Source organism: Urocampus carinirostris, chromosome 1 (assembly GCF_059441175.1).
Source record: "Urocampus carinirostris isolate Australia breed hairy pipefish chromosome 1, RoL_Ucar_1.0, whole genome shotgun sequence".
Taxonomy (NCBI): Eukaryota; Metazoa; Chordata; class Actinopteri; order Syngnathiformes; family Syngnathidae; genus Urocampus; species Urocampus carinirostris.
The window spans coordinates 68,440,287-68,462,429 of record NC_142349.1 but is presented as its reverse complement, the minus strand read 5'-3'; the positions used below and the strand labels follow the sequence as shown (position 1 = coordinate 68,462,429).

Here is a 22,143-nt window from a genome sequence, read left to right as displayed (position 1 = left end):
TCAGTCTAGTAAATAGAAGCTCCTCTCATGACTACAACATAGGCACCACGGCAACATAGCACCGTCCAATTGTGCAGAGTAGCAAAGGAAACCAAAGATTGATAATGTAAGGGTTCTGGTTACCTTGGCATGGTGAAGATCCACACCGTACATGGAAAGTTTCTTTGCATTTTCCAGGAAATGAATTTCAGCTTCAGCCGGAGTCATTCCCCTGATGGAATGATAACACCACACACAGGAGGTACATTGAAGAAAGGACTGTGAATAATGGACAACATTTGAGAATGTTTTCAATTTCAACAGGAAACAGACTTAAATCTGTTGAACGGCATAAAATCCTTAGCCAATCAATTTCCTCTCGCCTTGTCCATGGATGTTTTCAGCCGAATCTCCCCCAAGCAGATGTGCATCCATTTTTGGCAACGACGGCCTTAAGTGACACACTACAATGTGGTGTATCTGCGCTATGCCCTCGACTGCATCAAATTACTCAAAATTCCTTGTAATGGAGAAAAAAAATATGACGCTCACGGGCACAATAGTTTGTAGAAAGATACAAATCAATTATCTAGAAGATGTGCTGCCTTTAAGGGGAGTGCCACATTGGATGCTAAAAAAACAACAAGATTAGCTCAAAATGCCCCGGGGCCAATAAAATTGTATCGCAATAATTTACTAATTTCGCTAGTTCGTCATACAGCGGTGGTGTAGAAAACAGGAAGTGGGCTAAATACAGACGCTGCTCTACTTACAACCGAGGTTCCGAACGATAGTTCGTAACTTGAATTTGATCGTAAGTGGCACCAGTGCTATATTTTGTATGGAATCTATGTTTAAGGTTTATATATGTAAGTTTAAGGCTTGTATAATTAACCTGCATTGTTTGGAAACTGAAAAATAAACGTTTAGTTAAATAATTTGCTCTATAACGTTACAAAGCAGGCTGAATGATGAAGCATGATACTGAAAAACAAAGCTACATTAGGTGTTGACATTCTGTGGTCTGTGAAGCCCTTTGAGACTCCTTGTGATTAAGGGCAGCACAAATAAAGATGACATGACTTGACACTAAAGATAAATAAAGTTGAGTTTAACTTACTTTTGGAAGATTTAGGCGACTTCCTCCTCCGTGGTAAAAAGTGTACGAAAAAAAAGCGATCCAACAATTTTTTTCAACCGCATCAAGCTTTCTTATTCCACTTTCATTTCAAATGAAACGGCTCGCCTCTTCTTTAAGCTTTACAGCAACCATATCGAATGGATGCACGAGATGTTAAACAATAAAAGCGACGAAGTTCTCAGCGTGCTAGAGATACAGTGCAGTGTGTATACACACAAACCAGGAAGTAGAAGCCAGAATTCTTCTTCGGGTGTATGCTGGGTGACCTCACACAGCGCCAAGCAGTGTAAAGAAGTACTACAGCACTGTCCTCTACTTGGATAAAGGTGCACACAATACAAAATCTAACTAACAGTAATGTCCAGATATTTTTTGACATCCCGAAAAAAATGTTCGTATACACCGTTTTACGTAACTCGAATGTTCGTAAGTAGGGCAGCGTCTGTATAAGCTTGTCTTCTTTACTTAATGCACTATTCAAAGAAATACCTCGAATACATCCTGTTACCAAACTCCCAACACTTACTTGTAGGTCTTGTGGAGTTCCATAACTTTCTCTTCCAGCTCTTTGGTCTGGTTGGGTGCAAAACGTAGCTCGCTGATGTAATCGCTGCCCAGTTCCTCCGGATCGTAGTCGCCAAGCTCCGATTGCACAGTGTACGAGCCCAGAACCGTGTGGGTGGCAAAGGAACAAGGGAGGCGGCCGGAAACCACATCGTCTCTGAGCTGCAGGCACAGGTAATACCTAGCCAAGTGGGGAGGAAAGGGGTCAAAATAGCTTATGCTGTCGGTTAACAAGAAGTTAGGCTCCTTAATATGCTGTTCCAGTATTAATTGTCAAAAAATAACATTAAGAGAGCAACAAGCCGATGCACCTTGTGATATCCTCTGTCAGCTGAGAGGGATCCGGGGGGTAAAACTTCACGTTAAAAGCAAAGTTCCAGGGGCCAGCTGAGAAGTAGGAGGAAGTATGGTTAGATTTTACATTCTTGTCCTGCTTGATATGAGTTGTCTTCAAACAGCATTTAGTTAGAAAATCATCTTCAGTAAAAAGACACGTACTTCTGATCTGCCTTTTCAGGTCTTTGGTAGGATCCAACCAATTCTGTCAAAAAAAACAAAAACGAAATAGTATCTTTTTGTACAAGTGCCAAATTACCATATTCTCAATGAATTGTGGTTCGACTCACCTTCTGTTTCTCCACATCTCTGTAGGTAATGCCAAAGTAGTCTTTCTCCAGAAGATTGAGGTGATCGCAAACTTTGTCGAAGAGAACTTGGCCTTTGACCCGCTTCTGTAAGCGGGGAGCGAAAATTAAAATATGTTTCACTTCAGTGATCTGTAAAGGGTATTTTCTTTTTACAATGCCATCAACCATGACCTTTTATCAAATGTTAAGCAGGGCTTGTACACTATCTACAATCAACAAGGCCCAGTTTGAGAATTTTCTCCAATTTCCAATCAGTCAGTGAAGGCCCAATGGCCAGAATTTCTCCTAAATATCAACCATGTATATTCTCTGACAGCTCGCATGAGTAACTTCATTGGGAGCATCGCTCTCCTGAGAACTGTGCCGTGTTCCCGTGTGGTTGCGTAAGAGCCACGAAGACAATTGGCGGGGGACTTAATCCTCCCAGGATGTCTACGAGAGTATTAGCAGGGTCTTGTCAGGCTAATGCGGTTTGCTGCTGTTGCTGCTGCGACAGCGCTGATCAAGAATTTAAACCCAGAATGCACTGGCATGGCAAAAACACAAAATCGGTTTTGAGCATTACTCAGGCAGGATAATTTCCTCACATGGTGGGAAAGTAATTGGCAATTGTGAAAGGATGGCACAGTAAAGTGAAGGTTGAAATGGGGGGAAATATGGTGTTTGACATGCCTGCAATACCAAAACTAAGTTAAGCCGTGGGATCTCACCTCTACATTCAGGGTGTAGTCAGAACCGTCGAGGAGCGCCACCTTGCACTGCATGATTTTCACCTTTTTTGCTCCTTTTAAAGGAGATCTGGACAGGCGACTGCTGGATGATTGGCGGGACTCTTGGTCGTCTTCTTGGGTCTCCTAAAGAACAAAGTTCATACAAAATGTAATTCATAGAAATAAAGAAGAACTGAATAAAGGAAAAAAAAAATATTCTAGGGTAGTATACCTGTGCCATTTTCAATAGCACTTAGCACTATCATTAATGTATCCAAAGTGCTGAACAAGTACATGTCAAAGAAAACAAAACACATGTTGAAAATTTTTAAATTTTAACCTAAGAAAATACATTTTTAGGTATTATTTTCACTGTTTTTACCTTTTAAACCTACTGGAAAAAAATGAAAATGAGCGAGATGATTGAAGTTGGCAAATAATCTATTTATTGAAAAAATAAAGCAACAATTTTTTACTTAATTACCGTAAAATCCGGACTATAGAGCGCACCCGATTATAAGCCGCACCCACCACTTTTTAAGTGGTTTGCCACTTTTGTACTTACACAAGCCGCACCTCTGTACAAGCCGCGTGCACACACATTAAAACTTATGACACAATCACTAGTTTAACCCAGACTAGACTGTAAGTTCCACGATTGTAACTAAATAAATAGTAGACAATTGTAGAACCACAATCAGCATCATGAATGGAAAATGATGCCCGTAATTAACGTATGATGCAGACTTATGCTCTATTCTATTCTCCAATAATCTATTTGTCAGGTGGAAGCTCTGAGTTGGGAGCGGCGCTGCCACGAGCGGCTGCCTTTTCCAGCAGCTGCCCTGTTGTTTTATTGTCTGCTCCTATATTCGGTGTTTTTTCTTCCCGTTTTGACAACTACACTATGGATTACTTCTATCCTATGGACAAGGGTTTTAACGCACAAGAAATGCGTGTATTCAAGGAATTTCAACTCCTTGCCCTGAAGAATTCTCGTGGCGGCGTGATGAAGGGGCCTATCGTGGAGGAAAAGCCGGAGCTAACGAAGCGGCTAGCGGCGTTATAAGTCTTCGGTACCATCCGTAATCATGGTAAATGCGAACTCACGACCAAATAAGATCATCGAGTGCTTTTGGAAAACATCGAAGCGCACAGGGAGCGCAGTTGCTGTGTTTTGCGGAAACGTGGCTCACGTTTAGCATTCCGGACGCTAACGTGTAGCCACCTGGAGCTACCCGGAGCAATCCGGCTTCAACGCCGCTAAACAGAGACACGAAAGCCGTGGGGAATCGGAGAGGAGGCGGACTTGTGTATCCCTGGATTTTCGCAAAGAAAAGTTTTCCATCTGCCGCAGGGATGTCGAATTTTTGGACTGGCGTGATGTCATCCACTTCGCTACAAGCACCCCTCGGGCATCATGTTCATCTGTTAATAAACAACAGGGTAGACTGCTGGAAGTGTGAATTTCCCTACGGGGATGAATAAAGTATCTATCTATCTATCTATCTACAGAGAAAACTCAAAACCATGCAATGTTTTCAATAAATTCCAATAGCCCATGTATTTTTCTGGATTTGCGATTTTACATTGAGAACATTTGGAGACTAGACAAACCAACAACCTTCAACTTCCCCACGGCTTGCCTGTAGACTGCAGTCTTCAACAAAACCACCAACTCTATGTCACATGTGCAAGCTAAAAATAGGGCCCGCTTCTCCAAATTTGTTCCGGTCTCTCCTTGATCATCAAATACTGTTCAAACGTTTTCAATTACGCATCTAGGTCAAACTGTCTGGAGCTATCATAGAAAATCAAACGGCCAAATGGTCAGGAATACTGAAATACATTTTGTTCAACTTCAAAAACTAAAACAAAGTGTTACAAATCTGCAGTTATTCATATTTAAGTCATAAGGCAGCCCTTCGATTCGTCTTGTTAATAAAAGCCAGAGTTTGGGTCAGTGGGTTTGAGCATTCAAACACATGGTAGAGCTCCACTTTTTCTGCATTCAGCATTTAAGACTAGAAATAAAAAAGTCATGCTCTCATGGTTCTAGCATTTCTACTCTATCTTCAGCCAAAATATGACACAAAAAGTTCAGCTGCATCCTAGTGAAAAACAGAGTTACTAGGAGTCCACATTTCATTTTGGCAGAATAATCGTCACTACGAATGCAAGATAAAGAAATGACTACTAACCAGCTGAAAAGACTATGATCAAAATAATAAATAGATGGATAAAATAAGTCAGATGATGCTATGTTGGAAGAATGCTAATAGGTAAAAGCAGTGTAGACATTTTCCAGAGGATGATAATGAAATGCATCTTAGTAAAGATTAACCATGGGTTTATTTATTTTTTTACAGACAGAAGCCAAAATACGGGCCAGGGAGATGTTACTTACTTTATTAACATGATCAAAAAATGTCAGTTTTAAAGATATATATTAGGTTGTGCCGATAACAGGAAAAACAGTTGAGTTCCTTTAGAGGATATAAGAAAACTATTGATAGTTTAAGAAGAATGCAGCTGAATTGTGAATTTTTAAACAATTTCAGTACAATAACGCTTTGTTGGGTAACCAAAACATATCTAAAAACAAGGACTTTTTAAGTGTACGTTTCTACAAAATTGACAATACAATCATCTTAGAATATGTCCCTTTATAATTTTCTGTATATATTACTCTTGGCAACTCAAATTGTATCACCCCAAACACTCAGCGTTTGTATTGTACACTCAGCTTTTGTAATGTGAGCAGTTTTTTCCTGAACTCTTAACAGTGTTGTCAGGTGGAATTGACTTATCGATGTAGTGGGGGCAGGAGGCTTCGTTGGGAATCAAACGACTATGGAATGCACTCAGGTGATTTCAAGATTGTTCCTTAGGGAATTGCTACCACATAATTAAAACGTGTTAATAGGTGGACGTCAATACTATAGTGTTTAAGTGAAAACATTGCCAATATGTTGTCTTCTTTTGCACGGGTCTCAGGCTGAAAATCAACACGTCACTGCACAAACGCACAACAGACTGGTGCAGAACAGTGTTTCACAAGCAAGATTTGATGTAAATGTATGTTAGGGCTGCAAAATTCACCAAAATCGAATCCATATTGCAATGTGACGTAGTCCGATTGTGTAATCGCAAGACACTGCGTTTTTTTTCAAGGATTTATAGTTCCAGCTTGTTTCCCCCCATTGTTATTTGAGTGATGTAGTGTTTGCCCAACCAGAATTGTCAAAGTTCGGGTTTGAAGTTTTAACAGCGCCGGCCAAATAAGGTGAGGCAAACTTTGCAAGCAGCACGCTATGCCACACACTGTGTGTGTGACTGTGACATGCGCGAGTATGCTGTCAGTCAAACAGCCGGAGTGGGCGGGTGCACAACTGGCCATCAAAAAACAACGACGGCGCTATGCAACAGCTAGTATCTCGTAACATTGAAAATAAATTCATCGAATGAATTGGACTTTGTGGAAAGTCAGAAAAAAGCGCGTGCTCCGTGGATTATTATGGTGCCCGGGAATTGGCAAAAGTGGTGTCGGTAGAGAAAGCAACAGCGAGGCCGCGGGTTCGGCTTATTGCTACGGCTAAGCTACATAACAGCCCTCACATTCTACCCCACGGAGCCTGTATCTTACCAACGCCAGATCCATTACCCATGAAACGGACGACTTGAAGCTAAAACCCTTGTATTTTAAATCATCGCAGAGACCTTGCTGAGGACAGTGTTACCCAAAGCTACCATGCAACTGGCCAGCTGCTTTCTAAATCGCTTTCTTAATCTGAAAGAAGCCCTCCAATTTTGTTGTATTTTTGTATAATGCCAATAAAGACCAATTATTCAACTGGAATTCTGTTTAATGTTTTTATTCGTAGATTTATGAAGAGGCCCCTCGTTACTCCATGCTTTGGTTAACGCTGGTTTACTCCTTCGCGGATTTTTAATTTAATTGAATTGTATTTATTTTCATTGATCTCAACCTATTGTGCATTGTGTTTCTAATAGACAGCAGACAAGGAGGGAGGATTTAGGGAGTGTGCTCTGTGTTGGGTGGGTGTAAGGTTGGTGTATGATATCAGTCAAACAGCCGGTTTAGGCATCTGCAGTCAATGTCTCTGAACCAGAACATGCTTGGAAGGAAAGCAGCCGCTAGCTTTTAGCAGCGCGTTACATTGAAAATAAATTCATCAATTAAATTGGACTCTTAAGAAAGTCAGAAGAATGCAAAGAAATGCTGGATCACCAGCAGGTGCTCCGTGGATTGTTATGGGGTCTGGAAAGTGACTGAAACAGCGTCTGGAGAGAAAGGAATAGTAGTGCTGCAAGTCTGGCCTACTGCTTGCCTATGCTACAGTGCAACTAGCCAGCCATTCGGTGCCGTACACACACAGGCGAGGCGCTTCAATGTCCATGAACTGTGGCAAGGGTCCAAACGTTCCGATTTTCGCGTGGGGGTCGGGAGGTGATAAAGCCTGGACCATACAGGGGTGGCCGGGGCGTACGTGTTGGAGTAAGTAGGAGCTCTTTGCTCATACCTGATGCTGTGCATGCGCTTGTAAAATGACATTAAAACCATTCATTCAACTGCAATTAAGTGTTGTGTGTTATTTATTATTTGTTGATCAATAGCTATCAGTAATGATGTCCTCGCGAGGTAAGTTTGCCCCTTAAGGGCTTTTATGAAGGTGAGACACTACTTCATGGAAATGCTTCTGGTCCAAATTCACTGCAAATCTCTGTACCGTAAATTCCGGACTAGACCGGTGGAATATATGCGCCGAGGAAGACTGCAACTTCTTGGCTTATGCACAAATTAAATTAGCGTTAACATACCCTCATCATGCAAAATGCAAAAAGAAAGGCACATCAAAAAATCCACCATCACCAACAGGTTCCGAAAAGCCCGTCTGCTGTGTGACGGCAAGGAGGGCACAGAATCAGGAGTGGATGGGAGCGTGGGACGACGTCTATATGACAAAGTTTCTTTCCTACACTGAGGAAGACGACTTTGATGCTTCAGTTCTAAGGAGGAAGATGAAGACGGTTTACCGTGATTTTTACAAGTATGGTATGTTTTTTTACCAGACCCGTTTACTGTGTTGCGAGCGTGTTGCTAGCGTGTCGCTACCATTAACTGCCATGTCAGGCACCGTTTGGGATGAAAGTTATATTATTATTATTAAAGCTTTGAAAACTCACTCGGTGTACCGTCTTTCTTTGTAAATATGTATAGCCATGTATAATATGTATTTGCAACTGTATATTTTTGTAATGTATTTATTTTAGAGACTTATTCTGATATGTTTTGCACGGACGAATCAAAAAGAAGGGGCGAAAAAAACGGGGGCTGACGGGAAGTGGAGTAAAGGTGAGACGTGTTTGTGGACGCGGCGGACAATAGTGGATATATATTTTTCTATATTGCACAGATGCACACATACCCTCTATATATTTATCATTTTCCGTTCATTTTGCCGGCTGTGATTTTTGGACTGTGTACTTTAATGAAGGACATTCAGTTTCAATCGCGGGACTTAAAGTCGGGGTTGGGTTAATTTTGTGTTTGTGTTACATTTTTTAATGTGGGCGCATGCGGCTTATATACAGGTGCGGTTTGAGTAAGTACAAAATCGGTTTTCCTCTTAAAATGTGGTGGGTGCGGCTTATAATCCGGTGCGCTCTATAGCCTGGAATTTACGGTAGTTGTAATTCTGTTAACAGTTGTACACTCAGTTGGTAATGAAGTCATCTTGAGGTAAGTTTGACCCTTGTACCTACTAGGTATTTAACACTGATTGAGGAATCAAAAAGTAAATAATGGTCAGCAGACAGAAACCCAAACAAAGCTACCCAGAAGAGGGCGCTATTTTACTTAAGGTTAAAGCATGTCACTATGATTAAATACTCACAAAAAAAAATGTAGCACAGATAATGCACTTTTCTTCTAAAATCAAAGATCACATCAAAATTGCAATACTGGTTTTTTCTTTTCCAAAATCATGCAGCCCTAGTGGATGTTCTGACCTGTTCTTTCCTGGCCGGCGTGCTGTGTCCCACGGCAGCGGGAAGCTGCTCGAGTTGATCGGGAGGCGCTGGGGCGAGTTCAGCAGCTTTTGAGTTCTCCTTGGGAGCCTCTGCGCTCTCCTGCTGCTGCTTGGCCTCAGAGTCTGCGCCATATTCGGTTGTCATGGTAGATTACGCTGGGCGGAAGAAGAGGATGAGTCAGCTGACCACTTAGGGAGCACCGTGCACTCATTTGTTTTCAGCTAGATTAGCCTTGTAGAGACTCCAGTAAGACGGACGGGTCAAGATTCTTAAAATATGGCTCAACAATGAATGATCATAGTAGTTGATACACACAAAAACATCTTGATGTCTATTGTATTTTTATTACTGCATCCTATATTGTTGATGTGACTGCAAAAAAAAAGATGTTTATCTGCAAATTGTGACTGATGTTAAACATTTGAATTTGTTACAGTGCAAAAGGAATTCAAATATGATTATTACAAAAAATGGTAAATGGTCTGCATTTATATAGCGTTTTTCAAGTCAATGAAGACCTCCAAAAGCGCTTTTCAATGTGCCTCACACTTACCCATTCACACACATTCACACAGCAGTAGCGGCCATGCAGCCATGCAAGGCGCCAACCTGCTTATTGGGGGCATTAGGAATTCAGTGTCTTGCCCAAGGACACTTCAACATATAACACGGAGGAGCCGATTCATTGTTTGTTCCCGAGATCGAACCTCACTGTGTGGAGTTTGCATGTTCTCCCCATGCTTGCGTGGGTTTCCTCCGGGCACTCCGGTTTCCTCCCACATTCCCAAAAACATGCATGTCAGATTATTGGCCTGTCCAAATTGTCCCTAGGTGTGAATGAGCGAGCGAATTGTCTCTCCCTGTGTGCCCTGCGACTGTCTGGCAACCAGTTCAGGGTGTCCCTTGCCCACTGCCCCAAGATAGCCGGGATGGGCTCCAGCACCCCCGTGACCCTACTGAGGATAAGCGGTGCAGATGATGGATGGATGGATGGGTATTGTTTGTTTGAGACAGCTATCTAATGATTATGTGGGTTTAAGTGGTCCATTTGTTTCCATCCCTGAGGGCTCGATGAAAGAAATGATCAAACACTTCGAGTTGGCAGGCTTTGGGAAAAAAATGAAAACTTAATCAAAAATTGTGGTGCATTCTGTGATCGGTTCCATGTAATCGTAGAATATTTTGGCGTGTTATGATTAAAAATAAATGTACATAAATGTACATTATTGTGTTATTTGTTTCCAAATACTATTTCATCATGTGTCATTTGAAAGTCAGAAATTAATTAAAGTATTTAGTCATGTACAACGCAAATTTTACCTAAAAAATGACTTCATGTTTGGGTGAGCGTTATACACAAGGTTTTTCCATTATAGTTTTTGTGCAATGGTTGTCGAGAAATATCGCTGACCACAATCAACAAATATTGTATGCAAAGGGAATCGAACCCGGGTCGCGGCAGTGAGAGTGCCAGATCCTAACCACTAATGACACAGATAACATACAAAAAGGCATGATGTTTTACCTTATTAACACAATATTTTTACTCACATTACAAGGGAAAAACGTTAGAGAATGAGAGAAAAACAAGTAGCCCTGAAAGAACTAAAAAAAAACGCAAAAAAGGACAACGAGGGAAACAACTCTTTGGTGTATCTGATGATTAATTGGATTTTTAAGAAGATTAAATAATTACATTTTAAAATTTGTGAGTATTGTGTTCATAGTTTGCAGTGTCAATTAATTATTTTAATAATGAGTGCGCTTGTTCAATATTTTTTGGTTACAATAATTAGTTTGAGTTTAGAAAAAGTGAAAAAAAATTGATACTAATTTTTAATAAATTGAATTAAGTTGATTGTTTATTGTCATTGATATCAACGTTGTGAAATATGTATGCAACAATATTAAACATGACAACCCAGGGTAAGTAAGTAAAAGAGATGTTAAAATGAAAAAAAAAAAAAAGACTGACAGGCAAAAAATAATTACAAATTAGTGCTTAGAAACTCGCCCAAGGTAATATTATAGTGCAATAAAAATATTAGTGCATTGTAATAATAGTGCAATAAAAAGAAGTGCAATAACATTTAGAAACAACAAAAATCCCCTAGGGCACAGTGGTTAGCACGTGTGCGGCACAGTTCTAAGGTCTTGGGAACCTCCTGTGTGGGTTCAAATCCAGCTACCGGACTTCCTGTGCGGAGTTTGTCTGTTCTCCCCGTGCTTACGTGGGTTTCCTCCGGGCACTCCGGTTTCCTCCCACATTCCAAAGACATGCATTTCAGGTGGATTGGCCGGTCCAAATTGTCCCTAGGTGTGAATGAGCGAGCGAGTTGTCTGTCCCTGTGTGCCCTGCGATTGGCTGGCAACCAGTTCAGGGTGTCCCCTGCCCACTGCCCGATGATTACTGGGATGGGCTCCAGCACCCCCGCAACCCTACTGAGGATAAGCGGTGCAGCTGATGAGATGAGAAAAATCCCTTAATAAGAAACAAGGTATATATTTTCACAGTTTTGCGCAATGAAAAAAAAGTAGGAGTGCACGTTATACACGAGTGTGCGTTACACACGTAAACATACGGTATAATGATCACGTCTTGCACTAGAAGCTTTCTTGCTACCTTCTATTGCACAAAATCTCATGTGTGAGGACACTCACAAAGCTATCTGGGGATCTGATGGTCGTATGATAAATGAAAACCAAGGCATTATGTCCCACCGGTAGTAATCTGGGCTAATAAGGGGAAACATTTACCTACATGTTTTGCCAGACAACGATGACAGTTAGTATTTGGTGCTCTGGGGCCACGCTGCTCTTAGATCTGCGGGTTGTGCTAGAAAGATCAGAGAGCATGTGTGCATCTGTGCAAGATTTGCGGGTGCCTGTTGCCGCGTGGTTGCTAGCGGTGAACGCTTACAATTCTGCAGCCAGCCTTCTCCTCCTTTTGCCTCTATTTATAGGGCTGTTTATTTCATCGAAGGGAGAATGCCGGGGACACCGGCTCGACACAGGAAGCATTGTGGTCAGAGGTGTTCCCCCCAGAAATGTTTTGCCACAAAATTCAAAGTATTAGCTTCAAAGGGGCGAAACAAAAAGCGGGGCCCACGACTGCTTTTTAAACCAACGACATTACCATCTGTTTTGATGCTTTAGTCGTGTGGCTTTCACATGTCAGGTCTTAGAATCTGCACCATAGTGCATTGAGCCTGGCTGTGTGTGCATGTAAAGGCAATTCAATGGCAATAGCAGTTTCACACTGCAAAATAATCTGGGACATCCGGATAAAATAAACTTTGTTATGATACAAGCTAACAAATATTGCTGTTGGGTGTTGGGTAATGTCATGCAATTGGGCAGGTATACCATTTTCTATACAGACATAAAAAAAGAACATGTGTACAGCATGGATTCACTACATCAGAGCTTGTTGACATTGGGGGGCGAGTGCCACACAGCAGAGCTGGTATAAAATGGTCTGTTTACCTAAGTTTTCTTTCTATTTTTATATTTGATTATTTTATTCAAATGTGTGGACATTGATAAAAATGTAAAACAACAACAAAACAAATAAAAAATTGCCATTGTTATGGTCAGATGAAAAAAAAATGTCATTGTTATGGTCAGATGATTAAAACCAGAATTTGGTAAGAAGGCTAATTTAATTGTTTTTTTTGCAGTTCCAGCACCTTCTGACCTAGTTTACTAGGAAGGTTTATTTGAATCAGGAAAGTGTTGACCAACACAATTTCTTTTGAAATCCCATTATATTTGCAAACATGTTTTGGCAATAAACGTATGCATTTGAAATATGTTTTAAAGTACAGAAATAGGTAAAGTTATATATATATATATATATATAGGTAAATATATTGCTGTCATTTCAATACAATTATAACTACCATATTTTCACGACTATAAGGCGCACCTAAAAGGCTTTTTTTTTTTTTCAAAAGCTGACCATGCGCCTTATAATACCGTGCGCCTTATATATGGATCAATATTGAGTCGCAACTAAGGCAAGCAGCCACTGACTAGATTTTCACCCGTAGGAGAAGTCATCCGCGGTGTATGCTGGGATATATAGACCGGGGCAAAATGAAGCCTGCAATTGGCCGAAAAATATGCGAATACACGTTTAATTGCGCTACAGCCCGGAGAAAACATTTTTTACAACTGTAGTTCTTATTTGCAAACAGGAATTATGGGGCTAAACAGACAGCTAGCAACAAGCAACGTCCATCGATGCAGATGCTTCTCTGCGGATATTGTCTTTTATTTGTCGGCATTGTTGCGGTCACTATTCGTCACTATTGGCTAAAGTTATTCTGAGGTAAAGGAGGAGGGTCCTTTTTAGAATTTACAGGCTCGCATAGGCTAAAGCGGGGCAAAAAAAAGCCTGCAATTGGCTGAAAAAGATGAATGTGAATCACATGTTAGGTTGCTCTACGGCATGGAGAAAACATTTTTTACTAGTCTATATTTGTAGAAATTATGGGGATAAACAGACAGCTAGCAACAAGCAATGTCTATCGATGCAGAGGCTTTTCAGCGGTTTTTTTCTTTTATTTGTTGGCATTATTGCGTGTTTTGGAGTGTGTGAATGTTTTACACGGTTGGATTTACAACACTAATGGATGGAAGAGGATGGTGAGCTACCCTGGCTTTACATTTTCCCAGTGTAAGACCGATCATCATGTTTCTGTGATGAGTCTATTTTTAAATTCAATTTAAAGTGTTTATTGTCATATGCACAGTGAAGAACCACGTTTCCCTGCACGATGAAATTCTTACTTTGCTGTCCACACAGTTGTCAGCGAAAAAGAAAAGAGGAACTAGGAAATGTTTGGCATTTCTTGAATCCCAAGAGTTTAACCTTCCTCATGATATGTGGAATGACGCATTTGAGTGATTTGTGACATCGTACAGACACCGTGTTTGTACGTGAGACACGTATTTGCTTCTTTGCGAGCCGTCAGAATGTTAAGGGGTTAATACGTTTGCTGAACTACCTGGCTGTTTTGTTGACGTTCCCACTGTAGCACCTTATAGTTCGGTGCGCCTTATGTTTGGAAAATATATGACAAAAAAACTGTTTTAGGGGGGTGTGCCTTATAGTCGGTAAAATGCGGTATACAGTATTGAGATATTCGTTAATTTTACAATGGGATAATTAACAAATCAACAAAATCACTTCTTCGGCACAATGTAAGGAATATCCTTTCTCATCTAATTAAGAGACTAAACTTGGCCCAACAAAGACTAGTAATTTCCAACACTGACCAGATTGTTACTTTGAAAATGTAGACATAATATAGTACAGTAGTTTGCTCATGTAGATAAATGTCAAAAGAACCAAGACGAATGAACCCTTCACATCTGAAAGGAATCGTGGTTGTCAATCCTGTCTGTCTATGCAACAAACTACTAAGGCAGGCATGTGGAAAGTCCCGCCCGGGACGCAGTTACGGTCCGCGGTCAAATGTTTACTGGCCCGCGGCCTCTGTCATTAAATTAATAGTAAGTGGCCCAAAAGTAATGTTGACCACAGTCTAAAACTAATATGTAAAAATAAATAAATAACAATTTCACCAGATGCTTTGGCCATCTTGCCCTTGGCTTTCTTTGAGAATTTTAGCTCACCCCATTTCCAAACATGGCGACTGTAAATAAACAAAGGAAAATTGACTGAGAGCCACCGCTTCCAGGACAAGTCGAAATTGGAGTATTTTTCACCAAAATCCGGAACAACATTGTCTGCCTAATTTGCCAAGAGAATGTGCCGTTTTCAAAGATTATAATATCAACGAGTACGAAAATCTCACTGGAAACAAAAGCTGTGAAACAGTGAAGCAACGGCAGCTGTTTTCACGGCACAGCAGTGTTTTTCACAAGACCCTGCGAGTCAAATGAAAATGTTACAAAGGCGAGCTTTGAGGCCCAGTTTGCAAAACGTGTGCGCTGCTTTGATAGGCTGGTGTAAGCGCTCAAATAGCCGAGCGCAACGAGTGGCCATCAGAAAAAAACAGGACAGCTCGTAACTTTAGCGACTTGTTACAATAAAGGATTGAGAAATTAAGTCAAACTCTGAGGAAAGAAATGCTGGTCACCAACGGGTGCTCTCTGGATTTATAGCGCGTCCAGGAATTGACTGAGGCAGTTTCAGAAGGAAAAGCTAACAGCTAGGCTAAAAACTCTTAACCCACCACTGCCGAACATGGCTAGTCACCGACGCCCGATCCATTCCCCATGAAACACATGACTCTGGAGCTACTACTTGTGGATAACCGCTACATTTGGAACTTTTGTATTTTAAACATCACAAAGACCTGGCAGAAGTTAGCCGTCGCTACCGTGTAGCTAAATCGCTTTCTTGCACTGAAAGGAGAAGCCCTCCAATTTCGTTGTACTTTTGTATGATGACCATTTATTCAACTGCAGTTGTTTTTTTCGTAGATCTCTAGTTGTTAGTTTGTTACAGTCGTAAACTTTAGTCTCTAAGGACGTCATCTCAAGGTAAGTTTGCATGTCGCTATGTGTATGTTCTTCCCAAAAACAAAACAATTACAGAAAATGTGCTTTTCTTTTAGATTGCAATACAGCAATGTTCCCTCTAATTTTCCTTACGGGTCTCAGCGTTCACACAAAGTCGGTGAGCTGCGCTTGAAACAACAGTGAGCAACCATAATCCCAAGTGTGGCAAGATAATTAATTATCAAGTTACATTTTTCCGGCAATGCAAAATTATTTTTCTCTTTTGAATGAATTGACTCATGTACTATTGCAAAGGTTGTACGGCCTACAAACGTTGTTTGTTCTTAAAATTCTTTTACAAGATATGCATTTCTTTTTATTTCCTGATATATTTTGTCGCATAATATTAACATTTTTGGGGGCTTATTTAGTTGGTTGTAAGATACAGAACTGCACTTAATCACATTTTTTAGTGGAAGTACAATGTTGGCAACAAGATTCACTTGATATCATTGGAAATTATTTGAATGCTACACAAACTTTTTCTTCTTTTTTCTATGTTTTTTTTCACTTTTCTTTCCTTTAAAAAAAAATCTCATTGTGTTAATTTTTTCCGAGCTGTTACTTTTTTTTTTTTGTTCTCTATTTACTTTTTCCTACATTTCTTTCTCTCTTCTTTTTTTCTGGCTTTTTTCTAAATTTTTCCCTAATTTTTTTCTCTTACTTTTGTTTCTTTTTTTCTGAGCTTTTCACTACTTTTTCATTTTGGTATTTTTTTATTTTTTGTTCTATTCCCCCCTTCATTTAAGTCATTTTGTGCATAATTTTACATAATATTTGGTCATGTTGGGATTAAAGAAGCAAAAACAACCAAAAGGGCCGGTTCCTTTTAGTGAGCCGGGCCGAAGAAGCCAGTTCCCCGACAAACTCTACTAACTTTACTCAACTTCGTTCCACTTCGACTCGACTTCAAAATACCGCATTTTGGACACAACGTCAGGGGAACCAGTGTATTTTTACTTTCATGCACTGTAACTTTGACTTAAGTCGCTTCTTAATTAGTAATTTTGAGCCCTCATTTTTGTGCGCTGGCTAGATTTTCTTGTGCGCTGACAATGTGCGAGCAGTGTGCAATTGCGCACGCGCACAGCTTAGAGGAAACACTGCAATACAGGTCCAAAAAAAATCACTATTAGGTCTATTTCAAAAACCAAGCAGCCCTCATTGACAGCAATTCTGAAATTGCTCTACAAAGCTCATGGGGTTGTTTTTAAAAATAGCCAGAAGCAAGTCTTCAAAGAAAGGCTTCAAAACATTTACCACGGATATAGTATATCAGTTTTAGATCAAGTCACGTACTCCAAATGACAGCACAGCTAACCTTTGCCTTCCAGGAACTAATAGGGTGAAAAGGGCATCTCGGCAAGACAGAAATGGGAGGAAGAATAGTTCAGTCACTTGGTGACAGGCGCTACTCACATGGGCAACACAACAAAGCAAACAAGTCATCTTGTGTGCGGACTACTACAGGCATTATGCGTCAAAGAAAGATGCATTCAGCAACCGTTTTATGATAGTATAAATAGAGGAAGGCGATCCAATTCACTAACACCAAAACTCGACAGCGACGAAGCTTTCACAGAGCACTTTTAGAAATTGCTTTATTCAACAGCCCCAAAAAATAGCGTAATCAGCATTTTGAGGGATCGCCAGCCGAGCCAGATAATCACAAATTTTCTGTATATTGGATTTTTCGAACAAGGGATCTTTTTTTCACAGTCAGATTGTACTCTGGGGCGGCGAATGAGATAAATCATTAACATTAACGAATTGTTAACATTATCGACAACATTTCACAAGTTATTTTCAAATCAAACTGCAGGAGGGCGCTATGGGCAAGTGTTAAAATTTTTAACATTTAAAAACAATAGAGAAGATCTTAACAACAATGGGACCAAAAACAAAATCATTTTCTGGCGATTACAAGCTGCAAGTAGTGGAATATGCATCAGAAAATGGTAATCAAGGAGTTTGTCATGGAAGTCATTGATGTGATGCAGAGGACAAAGATTTCATTGAATTCTAGATTGACATTGACATTGGATTGACATTGTTTTGTAATGTAATGTATTATAAATTTAAATGTAATGTAAATGCATTTATATAGCGCTTTTCAAGTCAATGTAGACCTCCCAAAGCGCTCTACAATGTGTTTCACACTTTTACACACTAATTAACTAACCGGTATCAGCGTCAGCCATGCTAGGTAACTACCTGCTATCGGGGGCATTAGGGATTCGGTGTCTTGCCCATGAACACCTCTATATATAGCACAGAGGAGCCGGGAATCAAACCTGCGACCTGTTGATCCCAAGACGAGCACTCTACCTCCTGAGCCAATGCCGCCCCAGGTATCAGAATAAAATACAAGGCACATTTTCAGTTGTGCCGTGTAACCTGAGCATATAGTTTAGCCTAGTGCTGCCTTGTTTTTGTTTTGATTTTCAAATGGTTCTTCATTTAAATTTTAAATGACAAGTCTATTCTTGGTGTTGGATCTTACCAAATACATTTTTAACTAAAATGCGACTCATACCCTGCGATTGGCTGGCAACCAGTTCAGGGTGTCCCCTGCCCACTGCCCGATGATTGCTGGGATGGGCTCCAGCACCCCCGCGACCCTACTGAGGATAAGCGGTGCAGCTAATGAGATGAGATGAGATGCGACTCATACCCAAGTGTGACTCATAATTTTTTTCATTCTTTAGTATTCTATGGCTGGTGCAACTTGTAAACAGAAACAGCTTACAGTACGCCAAATACAGTAGGTTTGTAGTTTTCTTTAAAATAGCCCTGGGTAATAAAACGATAACGATGATTGTCATCATGTAATTTTTGCCAAAATTGAGAGTCTCAAAGAGTGAACACGCTAAACTTGAGCAATAAAGAGACAGAGGATAACATCCAGCATACGCACTAAGCATGCTAAAAGAGTCGTAAACAGAAGAGGCATCTCATTTTCAGCTGTTAAGAGGTATTTTGGTGACTAAAGAGTCTGATAATAATAAGATAAAAAAATAAAACAAGTGGCAGAGCAGCATTAAAGCCTGATGCTGTGGACAAACTGACTTTTCTGGCCTGTGACATTCAAAGCAATGGTTGTTTTGTTTATTAGTAACATTTCTTAAACTGAACATTTTCTTATGTCTACTTTGCTTACATTGTCAGACACCTAAAGACTTCATGCACCAAAGACTTGAACATGTTGCTGAGTGTAATTTAAAAAGTGTTTGTGTATTTATGGTCATTTCATTTAGGGGGGGTTACATGCAATGTTTCTTTTTGTTTTAATTACCTAATTTTGTTCATTTTTTATTTTGTTTAATGCTTCTCAGGTTTGTAAAATTCTGCGAAGCAGTTTGTCACCATCTGTATTTGTTCTGACATTAAAGATGGGTTAAAGCAGCATCTGGTTTGTCAACTTTCACTCTGGGGAATAAATTAGACTTTAAAAAAGATGTGAAATTATTGATATCGCCTAGTAAGAATGTTTTTATTGCGATAACATTTTTTTCATATAGCCCTGGCCTAATTTAAATATCACTGCATTTGGGTTATATGTATGCAGGGTTGGGTAGGGTTACTTTAACTTGATTACTTTCAATTACTTTTGGATGACTCCAATACCAAATATGCTAATAAAAGACAAAAGAAACTGAATATGAATAAAATGACTAAATTTTGTGCAGGCTTGGGGAGTAACGGAATACATAAAACGGCAAAAATGATGTTGGCAAGCTGTTTGGATTTATTTTCATTTTGTTTCTGTCGCATTTTATGTTGGTTTTGCCGGAGATCAAAGAGATCAAAGCCAGGAGTGAAAGCTTACCACGAGTTGTAAGTAATAATTTTATTCATATTTAGTTTATTTTGTCTTTTACTAGCATTTTTGGTATTGGAGTAATCCAAAAGTAATTGAAAGTAATCATGTTAAAGTAACCCTACCCAACCCTGTATGTATGTTTTAAAATAAATAAATAAGTTAACTGATTATCATTGTCTGTGAGTACTCGCCCTCATTAAATCTAGAACAGCCAAGTTTTGTCTGCAAATCGAAGCGCAAGCATTAACACGTGTCTACCCTGCAAAAACAAAGCATCCTTGGGGAACAATTATCCCTTCTCCAGTAGCCAAAATAATCCCAGAGATGGCGATCAAAGGCATCAAGAGGAAAGTCAAGTCCAAACAGCACAGCGCATGTTCATATACAGCGTATGGGCTGTATCACACCCGTGTCACTGAGCGCTTCAGTGCTGGCGGATAAATTGCAAATCTCATTTTGAAAGCTCCATTTGAGATCAGCATACATATAACACACGAGACAAGGGGTGGCCATCTGCACCGCGTACCATTAGCCGGACATAGTACAACACAGCTGGGACTGCACTCCCCCCACACTGCAAAAACCCTGGAGGCTCTCTCGAATGACATCCACGCCGTTTTCCTGACACGTCACTCCAACCGTACGGGAAGCAAGCCGCCAGGGTCTGGCAGCTGCCGTACACAATCCCAGCCGCTGAAACAGGAAACCATGTTGCTGGGTCTGGACTTTTGGATTAAGAGCTCCCAGATCCCTAAAGTGCTTTTGAGTGGCCTGAATTGCCAACAGGAGGGCTGCTTTTATTGTCTCTAATTGTGGGATTATCACACAATCATCATTTAAAACTTTGCGTTGAGTTTTTGAAGTATTTCGACATTTTTTGATCATGCATTGAGTTTTGCAGGAATATAAAGGAACTGTTTTTTATGTCGTTGTTATGTTGATGAGCACATACCGATTAAAAAATGGTCACATGGTTTGGTTACAAAAGTTTTGACTTTAGTGCCTGGTTTTGCTCATGTACCTTTAAATTGATCATTAACAGCCACCAGCTGTCAACAGTTATTTATGTCATAGTACAACAACATCCATCCATCCATTTTCTGCATCGCTTATCCTCAGTAGGGTCGCGGTGGTGCTGGAGCCCATCCCAGCCATCTTCGAGCAGTGGGCAGGGGTTGAACCGGTTGCCAGCCAGTCGCAGGACACACAGAGACAGACAACTCACTCGCTCATTCACACCTAGGGACAATTTGGACCGGCCAATTAACCTGACATGCATGTTTTTGTAATGTGGGAGGAAACCGGAGTGCCCGGAGGAACCCCACGCAAGCATGGGGAAAACATGCAAACCCCACACAGGAAGGTTCAATTTCATGACCTCAGAACTGTGCCGAACACGTGCTAACCACTGCGCTGCCATGCTGCCTGTAGTACAACAACAAATCAATTAATTTACAACTAATTCATATTCAAATTAATCTGCAACAATCTTTTGGAATAATTGTTTTAAAATATAAAATCCTCAAAATCCTCTGATTTTTCCTTCCTAAAAAGTTAAATTTTAGCCAATTTCTATTGGCCCATAAAGACAAAGGACCAAGTATACTTGTTTAGTATCAGAATAAAGTATTTTACCTGACATACAAGTCTAAATCAATGGGTCATTAGGTTATGCTTTGTTTTATGTTAATTTTTAATTACACTTCTATTGATTTTAAATAATGTCCTTTTAAAATGCAAGGATATAAATAAAACATGTTTTATTTAATTGATTCATCGGTAATAGACAAATTATTTGACAGATTCATTGAATAATAAAACATTACTTTCCCAAGACACACCACAGAAAATGGTGCCCCTATGACCCTAGTGGTGCAACCCAAACCAGAACCAGGCACCCCTGATGCTTGCAACTTGATCCTTAACAAAAAAGGAGCGACACCAAGTAGTGTGAAACACACTAAACTTAAAATTATTGAACTCGTCTCAACTGTTAACAGTAGATCCAACATTTGGTACAAAAGAAAAGTCGGAATGATTAACTCTGCTGAGCCATTGATGAGAATGGACAAATTTCTGTAGTACATGTGGTTCATAATAATGTCAATCCACTTCCTTTTTACAATGAGTCACAAATGGTTACAATTTGGTAAATTGATGTCTGTAAGAATTATTTCTTGGGAAGCACACTTATGCCTCATGCTTCTAGGTTAGCACTGGAGTCAAAAATTACATTTCCTAGTCAGAATTGGATTTGTAATTGAGTCTGTTTCTTCTCCAAGAGAACAAGCGTAAAAAATTCCTGGGCTTCACTCCCACGTCATGCCGCTTGGCATGGTGTGGTCGTACCAGCTTTAACAATTTCAGATATCCAAACAATCCGAGATCTGTTTTTGTCCTTAGCGTGTTCTGCCAGGAGTCTCAGTCTCCCTTTCAATCCATGCACGAGCAGTATTTCACATATGGAAAGTACAAGGTCATCCAACGGGCCGCACTCCCCCCATTCCACACACACACATTCTTGCATGCGCATCAAGTGACAAAATACCATAAAAATACCAGCGAATCAGCAAAAGGACCTTCCGGACGCCTCACCAATCTTTCGTTGGTCTTATGTTTTGAACATGCTTGCATTAAAACGGAAATTGCAACAACAGTTAATACGCTTTATGCATACACCTCTGTGTTGTA

The 22,143-nt window shown here is 40.2% G+C and overlaps 1 protein-coding gene across 21 annotated transcripts in view; it reads right to left on the bottom strand.

The window, feature by feature from the left end:
• LOC148376644 (band 4.1-like protein 3) overlaps positions 1 to 22,143 on the bottom strand; it is a 57,043-nt gene that overhangs the window by 29,714 nt on the left and 5,186 nt on the right. For 20 of the 21 annotated variants that reach the window (XM_088349636.1, XM_088349474.1, XM_088349553.1 and 17 more), the window contains exons 2-8: positions 9,075 to 9,250; positions 3,042 to 3,185; positions 2,311 to 2,415; positions 2,183 to 2,225; positions 1,996 to 2,071; positions 1,647 to 1,865; positions 124 to 211 (exon numbers count right to left, since the gene is read on the bottom strand). In XM_088349636.1, coding sequence (XP_088205762.1) covers positions 124 to 211; positions 1,647 to 1,865; positions 1,996 to 2,071; positions 2,183 to 2,225; positions 2,311 to 2,415; positions 3,042 to 3,185; positions 9,075 to 9,239 — 840 coding nt within the window. In that variant the 5' untranslated portion in view covers positions 9,240 to 9,250. The remainder of the gene's footprint in view (positions 1 to 123; positions 212 to 1,646; positions 1,866 to 1,995; positions 2,072 to 2,182; positions 2,226 to 2,310; positions 2,416 to 3,041; positions 3,186 to 9,074; positions 9,251 to 22,143) is intronic. The other variant, XM_088349492.1, reaches the window with a different exon arrangement.